Source organism: Pollachius pollachius (assembly GCF_949987615.1).
Source record: "Pollachius pollachius genome assembly, chromosome: 19".
NCBI classification, from domain to species: domain Eukaryota; kingdom Metazoa; phylum Chordata; class Actinopteri; order Gadiformes; family Gadidae; genus Pollachius; species Pollachius pollachius.
The window spans coordinates 9,905,674-9,919,339 of record NC_136952.1 but is presented as its reverse complement, the minus strand read 5'-3'; the positions used below and the strand labels follow the sequence as shown (position 1 = coordinate 9,919,339).

Sequence of the window (13,666 nt, the reverse complement as noted above, 5' to 3'; positions counted from 1 at the left end):
ATCCCAGCGACAGCCGCCCTGAGTCTGCCCCGTGTCCCAGCGCGCAGGAAATGAGCGCTAACTCGTTAACGACGGCCAATCGCAGGAGGCTCAATAAATGTGTATCTCATTTGACGATTATGGCGCAAACAAGTTGAGTATGTGTGTACACCGTACGGTAACAAAACTATTCCACTCGAGCGATGACTTGGATAAGGAAGTGTTTCAAATGGATTACATCTTATTACTGCAACATCATTTAATAGCGTTACATTCCCCCCCATTTTAGTTTCTTTTCATTGTCAACAGCGAAAGGTTTTTATATTATCGTTATTGTAATGCAGAGCACATTGGCTGCGTTCAAATAGCGGGCAATGCCCCCCGATTCAGTTTTTAATCAGTTCCATTCAGGATGTTTGCAAAATAGTTTATCTTGGATACCATGGCAGCAACAAATATATTGGAAACATGATTTTTCAAACTTCAGAGGAAGGGACAGATTTAGATCAGATGTAGTTTCCCCCCTTCAAACTCCTTATCTGCTTAGCCATGACTGCTCAAACTAAACACAGACCCAGGGGAACAAAGCACACAGACTTCACCACTTTCATCATGATCATTTTGCTATTTTCACGTTTCCACGATAATAAAACAATCCTGTCCGTTTACTGTCTCAGAAAACAGTTGCCCTCTATTGGAATGCCTACAAAGGCTTGGGAAAAACAATGGAGAAGGAAAACAATGCAAGAGAGATTTGAAGGAATGCCTAGATTTTGCAAATACCCAAAGACAAAAACAATACAGCAAATGCAATGTGTTTAAAATCTTGGTGACCCCAAAAATGAAAGAGGAATGTGGTTAAAAAAAAAGAAAAAAGAATCAGACCAAAACAATATTTTTATTATTGTGAAGCCTGCAATATGCATGTGCGCCTTGTCAAAAATTGATGTCTCTTTATGCTCCTCATCTTAAAAACATTTTTAGTCAAAATACAACCATTAATAATCAACTCTAAAGCTACAATCCACAACAATACACCCACACCTGAAGCCCAATAATTCAGTCATAATGCATATTTTTGCATAATGCTGTCAAATACATGCAAAAATAAATATGAACTGTGTGAACCCCAAATGAAGCAATCAATCAGTGAACATATCTGGTAATGGATGTAATCATGCCTCCACGGTAATAAATGCAGTTCTGCTAAATAGTGTAGATTAATAATGAACGGAGAGGCACCGCCTGGCCGCTTGTTTGAGTGTGTCCTCAAAGAAACTTGGCAGACGGCGCAGCGCTGGCTAAAGCAGCCGTCAGCAGCCATCTTGGGAGAGCACTATGTCAGTTTGCTTAAGATTTGTCTAGACGGATTCTGTTAAATAGCTCCACTTCCTTCTCTTGATCATAATGGATAAGTCTGTAGAGATAAAGAGAAAGAAAGAAAGAGGAGAGAGAGAGAGAGAGAGAGAGAGAGAGAGAGAGAGAGAGAGAGAGAGAGAGAGAGAGAGAGAGAGAGAGAGAGAGAGAGAGAGAGAGAGAGATGTCTAGTTGCAAGACATGAATGTCAGGATAAACAATTGTCCTGACAGCATAATGACATAATAAGCCTGCGCTTCACCACTTGTTTGACAGTTAAAATGGCCTGGGTTCATGAAAAAAAAAAGCTGTTACGCCCTTACTGTGAAAGAGGAAAAAGGAGCTAACCCAAAAGCTAGCCAGGAGCCGTGTCAACCACCGATAACTGTATGTTATAAGGCAAAAAAGAAAGGCTGAAGTCAAAGGGTAATATTTCTGTAATGACTATCAATAGCTCAGTGATCCACCTCAAACTCAGTGATGGGAACTAATGTTGGCCTCATTCCTTCGGGGGCCTCGTTAGAATTTGAGTTGATCAGAGGGAACATAGGTGTGGCGGGACCGAACGAGACACCGGAGGGTAACAAAAATAGATTTTACCACAAACAAGATTTAACTGTCCGTTCTCAAGGTGTCAGGTTTCCAGAGGACGCATTAAACTAGCCCATAAAAAAAAGACAAAAAGCCTTGCCTGCGCTGACTGTTCTGGTCAACACCTCCAAATTAGTACCCATCCCCTGATCAATGGGATCAATAACTCAGGGCGTTTCAAAGGGATTCCTGTGGCTAAAGGTGGTTACAGGATGCAGAAGTCCTCGCGGCAGAGAAACAACACCAACACCGCAGAAGACAATTGAAGCAGCAGTACCCAACCACCTGTTCCCATCGGTGAACACAAAGAGACTACACCTGTGAGAGCCACCCCGCAAGAGCCCTTTGTACGCCTTCCAAGTCTGCCTTTTTGTTTCACGGACGGCTACACAATTTTAATTCAAGCTGGGGCAGCACCCTCTAGGTGAAATACAGCAAGTCCGGGCCCCAGACAGTGTAGTCTGTCACTCCCCCTACACTGTCTTCCAAAAGAGCAAGGAGACAGCAAAAGTTCGAAAAGTTCCTCCACCTCCTTCTGTCTAATGTACCGTCAGGGCTGGTTACATTAGCAATCACTAGCGGCTCAGGTTAAGATTAATTGAATCACCGGGTGGCTTCTCTCTGCACTCCCCAACCCAGCGATGGAGGAAGGGGGGCTGATCCATCACGAGGCGCCGAGCGGGCATTTACACAAACCTCTTCATCACCCTCCTTCGTCTTCATGCAAAAACAGAGGCGCGGTGTGGCTTGTTGCACTCCATCTATCAAGACATGGGTACGGGGTGGCAAACTCATTTTCTCCCACGCTCTTCTCTTTAATCATGCCACATGGCACTTGGAGAGAGAGGGGGGGGAGTAGGGAGTTAGTGGAAACAGCCGCCATTATTCCTTCGAGGGGGAATCAAAGAAGGAATCATAAGGTGCAAAACAGAGAGGCTGCTAGGGCTGCTATTGCAATGGCTCAATATGAAATATTACGGGGGGGAAAGTGCCCTCCGCCACCGACAATGGGATTTTCGCGTGTCACATTTTTCGACGGCTCCTGTTTCATCATTTAAGAAATCCTGTAATTAGAGCCTGCGAATGGCTTTATTGTGTGATGCAATGTTTCATATTGGGAGCACAATAGACAATGTGTGCAGCAGCTGCTATGGCACTTAGATGGGCAGGTAGCTTTACACAAGCCTGCACGTAATGGATCTGGTGAGCTTCTATTGGAGCAAAAATAGGGGATCTTAATGGCCCATTTTCTGTCGGTTCTCGTTCTTCGTTAACCACCTCTATTATTATTTGCCTCTTTCAAAACAGGGCAGTGTTACTAGTGGTCAGGTGTGCAACCGCTGCCAAACCCTAATCCCCCACATGTTCTATTTCACTTAGCTACTATAACCCTCTGTTCATATCAGGCTGGGTCATACAAAATAAACCAAATGTTTTGTGGGTCTTTTTGCCTCCGGGGCAAGAAAGGTTGTAAAAAAAACGTCTGATGAAAATAATGTGTTGGCGAGCAAACTGCCAAACCAAAGATTTTACATGGCACTACAAAAAGTGTTGGGCCACTGAACACACACTATGCTCTCTCTCTCTCTCTCTCTCTCTCTCTCTCTCTCTCTCACACACTCACACACTCACTCACTCACTCACACACACACACACACACACACACACACACACACACACACACACACACACACACACACACACACACACACACACACACACACTCACAAATGCACTCACACACACACACACACATGCACACATACAGTGTGGTTCTTTGTACTGCATCGTAAAGAAGAAAACGGAGGCTGCTGTTGGTCCAAAGGGGTTGCGCCCGGGGCTGTCGTCAGTCCATCGCACCACCAGCGACCGTGGCCCGGGACCCAGTGTCTGGAGCAAACAGGCCCTGCCAACAGGCAGACTGGCAGCAGCCTCGGCTGAGTGAAGCAGCAGGACAGAGCGGCGCGGTGCCACACTATCACCACACAGGCAGCTGCAGATAACACACACATGGCACGGTGGTGTCTCTATGTGCCGCTGCCCAGGTCCTTCCCGGCACCACCGAGGCAGAGGGACACTAAGTTTAAACGATTTCATGTTTTCACCAGTAAATCTAGAAATGAAAAAAAATGGGAAGAAAAATGCGGGAAGATTTTGGGGCAAGGAAGTGATGATTTGAGGAATAGTAGACCTTGGACATCCTTTGGTCGTAAATCTATATTTTTTTTGCAAAAATCATACCCCTTAAAAATGTTTTCACTTGAATTATCGGACTAACGTGTAAGCCAGAAAAAATAGGGAAAGTATGTGGCAAAATCATCTCAGGGAAATAAAATGACTATCATAGCGGGAAAGCAGAACACCCCAGAGTCAAGGGTTTCCTTCGTTTTGTCAATAGTTCCCATGCTCTCTCTCTCTCTCTCTCTCTCTCTCTCTCTCAGCGGTGGAAAAATGGGGAGAGCGCTCCCTGTCCTGTGATAAAGCTGTTGCCGGCGAGATGAGAAATAGAGATCCATCATGCCGAGGCGTGGGTTTACCCTGCCAATCCACCGCGGCGAGGACCTGATACGCGTACACGTAGCCTCCATGCATCATTTACCAGGCCTTTTCTGGGCCAAAATAACACCGTTTTTCCCCCCCACCGGATTTTTGTCTTATTTTGGCGCGGCATTTTGAAAATCGCCTGAGGCGTCCTGGCAAAACCTCTGAAAGTCTTGATACGCTTGGATTTCTTGGCGGTTTGCTGGTTTTGTGGGTTTGGTTTAGTCCGCTTCCACTGTGGGATGTGAAGCACGTCTAGTCTAAAGCCCCTCGATGGTGCACACAGTTTCCTGGTGCCAGACGATGGGGGGGTTACAATTTGTCTTTGTTTGGGGAAGGGTAACTCATAACTTCCATCAACTTGGAGTTCTCAAGGACCAAAAAATGCAAAAGAGGAAAATATAGTCGATGAAGATGCAGAAAATTATACGATTTTCTATTACCTATTAAGTCAGACATTGAGTGCCTGGAGGGATTATTACTGCGGCAGTAAAACATTACATGCCATGTTTCCATGGAGCTCGAGCAACATATACATCCCTGACATTCATGTCTATTGCCGGCCTGGCGCTAAATCAGCACAGTTTGTCTGGCCCTATATTTGCTTATAACACTGCACTTAGAGTTTCACGCTAAAAAGGTAATATCTTGTAAAATGTCAAACCCTTAGCTCTTGTATTAAAAGATCTTTGCAATAGATTTTCTTTTCCGATAAATCTCAGCTTGGTAAAGGAAAGCACTGGCGCACAATTTTGTCAGCATTAAGTCCTAGCCATTGTAAGTGCGCAAATTATATTTAAACATGGATTCCAGAATAATCACTAAAAACCGTAACGGCTAACAAGTACTAAAATGTAAATAAATCGCTGGCGCAGCTGCCGAGCTGAGAAGGCTTGAGATATCCCAAGGTCGAAAAGGTTGCGGGCTAGTGTACACTAAAACCCAAAGTGAACAAACAGAACAGAATCCTTTAAACAAGTGTAACCGAAGCCAAACGTCGCAGTACCATCTGTTGGCGCTGTGAACTCTGAGGGTGGCACATTCTCCCAGAGCCCTGCCCGTGGATTGCCCACGATTATTAGCATGCTACGCTAGCCTAGCCTAGCCTAGCCGTTGTACCAAAAAGCAAATCAAAGTACTTTTTTTGGGTGATTTTTGGCCTATTGATACGCTACCATGGTCCGATGCCCACAAAACAAATGTCCCTTACATTCGGGTACCTTCAGGTGAACGTATCAGGTGTGAGTGGCCGGGGTGCGTGTATCCAGGTGGTGTCGGCCATTCCCCCTGCACCTGCTCCCTGTCCTCACCCTTCCATTGGTGGGGGGGCAAATTCCCAGGATGCCAGAGGGCAGCTGTTGACAGCCCTGAACGTTAGATACCCCCCCCCCGCCACACACACACACACACACACAAACACGCACATAAATTGTGCACATCCACCTCCTTCGAACAGGGGCCTCGTATCGTCAGCTGCTAGGGTTGTACTGAGATGTCAATGTGTGTGTGTGTGTGTGTGTGTGTGTGTGTGTGTGTGTGTGTGTGTGTGTGTGTGTGTGTGTGTGTGTGTGTGTGTGTGTGTCTGTATAGTGGTGGTGAGGTTGGGGGGGGGATCGGCAAAGGTCGACCAAGAGGTAGGGTGTATGCATGGCATACCTTCAGCGGGAGGCCAGAGAGACCCCCGTGTCCTGATTTTACAAGCTATGGCCCCACGATAATCACTTTCACAAACCCAAAGGCAGACTCGGGGAGAGAGGGCTCATGCCTTCTGCGGTCTCTCTGGGGGATCACGTTGCCTTCCTGGGCTGGGTGTTGCTCAGACCGCCATGGAACCCACCCTCCCTCCCTCCCTCTCTCCCTCTCTCCCCCCTCTCCACTTCACCTCTCACTCCTGGTGGGGAGGGAGGGTGGGGAGGGAGGGTGGGATGGGAGGGTGGAGATCTGCCTCAACCGCTGATCCGTATCAAAAGATGGTGACATGTGAGGCCCTGTCTGCCTCTTGTTGAAGGTGTTCCCCCGCTGCTCTCTCAAGGCTCCAGCACAGTGCTGAGTGGTGAGCCTAACTTTATTAATCTGACTTCAGGTTGAATCAGATTAATCAAGTAAGGGGACGTGCAGAGGAAGCGCTTTTATTGCAACGATTAACAACAAAAATGCGAGAGATTAATGGATGGATAAAGAGGTATTTCCTACAGCTTCGCTACGGAGCATAAATGTGACTTAATAGTTATTGATTTAAGAATACTTTGGGCTGAAGAATTGGACTGAAAAAAAGATTATACATATATATTAAGAATTATGATATGCTGTATCTCTCTGTCTCTGTCTGTCTCTCTCTGTCTCTGTGTGTGTGTCTCTCTATATATATACACACACACACACATATATATATATATATATATATATATATATATATATACACACACACATGCATACACATATATAGTAAGTTGCAGGAAAAGCTATACTGTACTCTATAATATTGAATATGTTGTGATATTATTATATGCCCAGCCATTAACTCATTGCCCCTGGAAATAAATATATGAGAAGTATATTCTTGGCGAGGTTAGCAATGTGGGCCAGCAGAATTAACACAAATAACAAGGTATAATAGAGGGGCTTACAGATCAAATGTTCAAACAGACAAAAACTAAATTACACACAGGCACTGACACACAAACCAAGTCAAAGAGGTTTCTTTGTTAACTTTGGTCTCGTTTTCCAGCTGCTCTGTAGATCTTACATGAGCTATGTCCAGGACAATGACACCATGAAAGAAGCCCTCTAAAGAACCAGTCCCTTTCAAAGTAAATGCTTGTCTGATGCTTTTAACAATATAACTATACATATATAATTCAAAATAGAATTACATTTTACACCCACAACAAAGACACTTATGTTATTGTGAATATTTGTATCATTATACAACCAGAGGTACAGTCATTTAAGAAAAACTAGAAGAAAAAAAAAAAAAATTGTAGACACCAGTGATAACATGATTTTTCTACATTAAAATGTAAATACATTTCATAAGGCACCAAAAAGATAACTGATTTGTTCGTCCACAAAGGGCATCCTGCCTTTTTCCTAAGGCTAATATAACGCTGTCCAAAGTTACACCAAAATCCTCCGGTGTCTTGACTTGTCAGACATTCAAGGCAGCACTTCAAATGCAACCATCCACTAAATTGACAGTAAAACCCGAAGCCAACATCTGAACAACTTGGAAGCAGGGAATCGCGGCAAGTAGAAAACTGGCATTTCAGACCATTTTCAGGAGCAGCACTTGACAATCCCCTGAATTTATTTTTCCTGAACAGGGCTCCTCAATAAAACACAACCATGTCAACAAACCAATTTGGCGAGCTGCGTAGGAAAGAATGATAATCGGCAAAACAGAGGAGCGAATTGGCATGCGCGGAATTCAAACACGGGCAATAAGCGTTGTTTTTACTCCATGCGTTTTACTTCTGGATTGAGTATGGCACCAGAGTAACCGACGTAGTTTGATCGGTTCTCTGGGTATCTGCGAATGAAGGGGTCCCACACAGGCCACAGTATAACCCATGAGCCTGGAATGGGCTGCAGAACACTGCCGCACTCTGTACCGTTCTCAAATGGGTCAGCGCTTTCATTAATAAAGCCCTACTTTTGACAGCAATTACACATTTCCCTTTTATGCAGAGCCCAGATTCGTGACCAGGGAACCCCACTGCCCCCTCCATCACCCCTTTTATTAAATATAGTTCTGCAATTTATTTTGTGTTTGCATGCCATTTGAATTCTCATGCTTTCGGGGAAAGACGTTTTTGTCTTAGCAACTAAACACAACCATCCGTTTGATTAAGGCAAGTCCACTTATTTAAGAGTGGTGCGCCTAACTTTATTAATCAGACTTCAATTTAATCCAGATTTATCAAGTAACGGGACGTGCAGAAGAAGAGCTTTTATGGGAATGAGTTATTGGCATATAATATACATATCATATGCCATTAACTCAAACCTGAACAAAGCTATATGTTTATATATATATATATATACATATATATATATATATACATACATAAAAATATATATAAAATATACATGTATATATCTATATACATATATATGTATATTTTATATATTTTAACAGGTCACAGGGTTTTTTTAATGGATCTGGTGTGGTCTCATCCTAAGCCATGAGTCTGGGGAAATCAAACAGGGACCCCCCTCCATGTCCAGACAGGTGAAACTCGGGCTAGAGGTAACCCAAGTACACCCAAAACATAATACTGGCTACTCCGAGCAGGGATCTCTCCGTCTTACATCACGGTGTTGTAGCCCGACTCCCCTACGTTACCGCCGAATAACCTCTTTTCCCACAACAGCAGCGTTGTGCGGTACAGTTGCACTACGCGGCGGCGAGACAGGCGGTCAAACACATCCTCCAACCGGCCCTAAACAATGCGCTTCGGCGCTGGTTTCCTGTTGGAGAACAGGACGATCTTTTATCCTTTTTTTTTTATATCAAACGCACACATGACCAATGAATACAAAATAGGGGCCTTGGACTACCAAAAATATTTGAACAAAGATTAAGGTATTGTATTTGGCAAACCAAAAAGTCAGGAGTGTTTATGTATGAAGTTTTAAGTAAAACTTCAGCTTGAGTATATTTCACTTGGTCGGGTGAGGTCAGTGTGCTGGTTTAACTGGCTGGGAACACCCAGAAAGTTCAATATAAAAAATAAAGAAAGTCGTTGCCAATAGATGGGGGTGAATGAGAGAATTCCAGACAGCTATTGGCAGTACTTGGAAAGAAAAAAAATAGTCATAAATCCCCACAGAGACCTTAATGGTGTGCCGGCCAACGGGGAACCAAAGTACATCAAACCATGGAAATCCAACGGCTTTAAGGTACCAAATGTTTTGAAAATGACAGAGCCACGCTGACAATAGCAACTGAAAAATCAATGTGTAACAAATAATTCCCATCACAGCTTCTGATGTGCAAACAATGTTAAGGCCCTTGCTGGGAATCCACACACGAATGACGTATAGTTCTGGGAAAGAGGATTGTGGACGTTGCCATTTTAAATTTAGTGTTTAGGGTTTGAAGTGTGAAAACGATGTCCCACAATTCAAATAGGGCCTCTGGGATTCCTGCTAAGGACACATATGAGCCATTACAATAAACAAAGAGCTGGGGTCCCCCCCCTCCCTCTTTTACATTTTAAGTGGTCACAGTCGCTAATGAAAAGAATCACATATTTCCGGCAAATTGGACACGGTGATTGGTCACAGTGAAAATTGGCCTTGTTTCACACAACCCCCAACAGTGTTTTCTTTGAAAAAAAGAAATGACCCCTCCTATCCAAAATAACCTTAATTGTTGTTGTTTGTTGGGTGGAAACCAAACACGGTGGAAAGCATTGGCCGAAAATCAGAAAAAAGAAAAGAAAAGAAGAAAAATCAAATTTTGAATCAATCAGAAAGGACCACGAGAATAAAGAAACGCTTCAATGCCACCCTGCCGTGAGCCGAGTGCTGTCATACATGCGACCGGCCCTTCACCATGACAAAAAAAACACTCATTGGCCTTTGAGGCAAACTTGGCTGTAACAGAACATGGCTCTCACAAAAAGACACGCATGAAATAAGAGCCCTCTCATACGACCTATAGGAGGGGGAACAGAATCTGACCAGGGCGCTTCCCCACGCCCCCGTAACGCCGATCCACTCCCCCTCGTCCCGGGCCCGCGCCGCTGCCCTAACCGTTATTTACCCCCTCTCATTCAACTCAAGGGTCCTTCAAGAGCTTTAAATGGGCAGCATTAAGTGTAACCGGCACACTGGGGCCCCGTCCTTGGAGGCACGGTCCAAATTCCTGAGAATCTTGGCAACTCCCGGGGATGGATGGGACCCTCGTGGATATACACGGGCCTCCCCCGGCCCCGCAACGGATGAATAGGTAAACAGAAAGTTGTGAAAGAGTTATGGGGAAAAGAGAGTGTTCCCTCTGAGAGGGGCACAAAGCAGGAGGTGTGTGAGTGGGAAGACAGAGAGACAGAGAGACACAGAGAGAGAGGAAGAGAGAGAGAGAGGGAGGGGGGGGGGGAGAGAGTATGTTTGGTGGAAAGAGTCGGAATGTGAGAGTAAAAGTTGTGTGTCCGTGGGTAAAGAGTAAAGAGGAAGCTGCAGTGTTAGTGTTAGCTCAATCAAAAGGTGAATTATACCTCCGAAGACACTCAGGTAACCTTTCATTATGGTCCTAATCCTTCTTAATAACAGAGCCGCCATGTCGGCAATGGCCCATTAGACAGAGAAGCAGAGAGAAGGGGAGCCATTATTCCCTGTAGGCCCTTGGAGAAGGGAAAACATGCACACATGCACACACATACCGACAGACACACACTGACACACACACTCACAGCAACGCACACATACACACACACACACGGTGACACATACACACACACACTCACACACACACACACACACACACACACATACACATACACACACACTGACACCCGCACACACACACACACACACACACACACACACACCCACACACACACACTGTCACACAAGGATTCAGACACACAGACACACACTGACACTGACACACACACACACATATACACACATACAAACAGTTGTGTGCGCACAGGGACGCACGCGGTGACAGAGAGAATCAATCACAAATCAGAAGGCTCTTGACAGGTATTGTGATAAAAGGTTGACACATACTCTAGAGGAAGATGAAAACATCTAGGAAGAGTGAATACACGTTGAAGAGGAACTAGAGATTTACTCACACTAAAAGTTTGACCTGTGGAAAAAGACCTTGGCTCTCGGTAAATACATTTAGAGCAAGCACATTTACCTTGAAATCAAGGGTAAAAAAAGACTTGATGTGCAAATGATCTAAACTGTGTGGTGGAAAGAAAATATATATGATATAAAGAATAACAACAAAAGAAAACAAATAGTAAAACTAAGTTAGCTTGACAGTTGCTGATGCGTGTGTTGAATTTTAATTTGGATCCAATGGGTTCATTTAATCAATTACATATGTGGGCCTAAGGTCATCCAATATTTTGTTAAATTGTAACTGTTCAGAAACAATTGATACTTACTTTAAACTTTTAAATACACTGAAGGATGCCTACTTTCTTTTTTTTTATATGGGTTTAATAGACAGATAGAGAGAATAGACTATGATTAAATCAATTTAAGAAATGTGGGACTAGCCTTCAACAACCGGCACATCGTTTTGGATGAATTACTAAAACGGTTTATTGGCTGGCGAAAAAAAAGAAAAAGTAAATAACAATTGTAAAATGTGATTATTAGTTCAGGCCTACAAAATGATGGTCCATTTTACATTTACTATTTTATAAATGAGAGAGAATAATTGAGGGTAGGACTATTAGGCCTTGATGGTCGACATGCAACTCATCAGCATATCAATAAAATACATGAATTGTGAAATCAGTTTTACCTGTACCACTCGAGTCCGTTCTCATAGTTGCGGTCGAAGAAGTGCGGTTCCGCTCCCACGGCCCGGATGTCCGGGTGCACGCGGAGAAACTCTAGCAGCGCGCGTGTGCCTCCTTTCTTAACACCTATAATGAGCGCCTGGGGCAGTTTCTTGGTCCCTTCTCCCAAAGGACTGAGCTGACCTGCTCCTGCGAACCTCGGCGACACTCTCCTCGGAGAAAGTACATCCAAAGGCGGCAGGAGTAAAGCCTCCACCGGCTCCCCATCGTCACCCAACTTTAGAGGTCCATAGTACACCGGACTCGCGTTGTCATCGCCAGTGAAGTGCGATGGTCCTTTGGCTGCGATGTGACTCACCGTCTCTGGCAGGGTGTTCCATTTTTGCAGGAGTCTTTTTCTCCTCAGCGATCTTAAATCGTGCAGTTCATCAGAGAATAAACCCCCAACTTGTGTGGAGGTTTTCACCGTGGCGGGCAGGGTGCTGCATCGGTCAGTGACACAGTAGAGGAGAAACAGGGAGGTAAGCAGCGAGCACAACATGACCACTGACTTCCTAAAGATGCCTCGGGACAGGGGATCCACTTTGCAGGTGCGGCTAAAAGCCATAACGGTCCCTCGGTCGCTGGGTTATCAGGAGGTCCAGCCATGCTAGGCAGACATTGTGGAGTCCTCTTGCCATGAAGAAATTAGGAAGCTCTGGTGCTGCCGAGACTGCATCCACGCTGAATGGATCGCACCTCGCACGTACGCGCGTGTCTGCTCCTCAATGACACTCGCGCCAAAGCTTGCTTTTTTTAAGGGAGACAATTATCAACCTTCTAAAACAGGCGGGACAGATGTCAAGGTAGTGCTTGACTGTCAACGCCCCTACCTGTCAAATAGTATCGATCTACAACGGCTGCCAATCACTTCGGTTGATTCATCTAAAGATTTGTTATATTTAATTTGCCCCGCGGCAAACACCTCTCTGTCGCCGGCGCACATGTGTAGGCTTGTGAACTTCTGTCAGATTATGCGCTGCTATGTCGACAACCAATGACACTTACGTTTGGTAAAGGTAAGATAGAGAGAGAGCTAGACATTATAGGAGCCAATCCGAATCCAGGGGGCGTGGCCCGAGATCCATCCTCTCAAAAGCTGTAAGACGACAACGGAATTCACTGAAAGTTTTAAAACTTGACACATATACACAATTTGTGTCGTTGTGTGCACATACAAGCATGTATTTGGGTTTGAACCATCATTCACTGTGTGTGTGTGTGTGTGTGTGTGTGTGTGTGTGTGTGTGTGTGTGTGTGTGTGTGTGTGTGCGTATGTACTTACATACGTGCGTGTTTTAATCTAAAGTGTATGTGTTTGTGTGTGTGAATGTCTGCATATTAATGGCTTTAATAATTATTTTTTAACAAGTAATGACACAGAACTTGAATTTGATCAATGCCAGAAACACACACACACACACACACACACACACACACACACGCGCGCACATTAAATAATTGTTAAACCTATTATCACTACCTCCTTAATAAATTGAAAAAAATCCCCTAAGAACAATCGAACTATATCCTAGTCGTGGACACACACATCGTGCCCCCAACCACACACACGTTAATAATAACGGTTTGACTCGGGCCACCAAGGAAGGTGCCCCATGTTGACCCTGCTCTCCCTCTCTTTATGATCCGCGGACGGACAAAGAGAAGCA

The 13,666-nt window shown here is 44.6% G+C and overlaps 1 protein-coding gene across 1 annotated transcript in view; it reads right to left on the bottom strand.

Moving 5' to 3' along the window:
• LOC307090554 (heparan sulfate glucosamine 3-O-sulfotransferase 3A1-like) overlaps positions 1-12,564 on the bottom strand; it is a gene marked incomplete at its 5' end in the record, with an annotated part of 29,176 nt that extends 16,612 nt beyond the window's left edge. The window contains one exon of the mRNA XM_079757267.1: positions 11,960-12,564. Within this exon, the coding sequence (XP_079613393.1) occupies positions 11,960-12,564 (605 nt within the window). The remainder of the gene's footprint in view (positions 1-11,959) is intronic.
• Between the last annotated feature and the right edge of the window lie 1,102 nt (positions 12,565-13,666).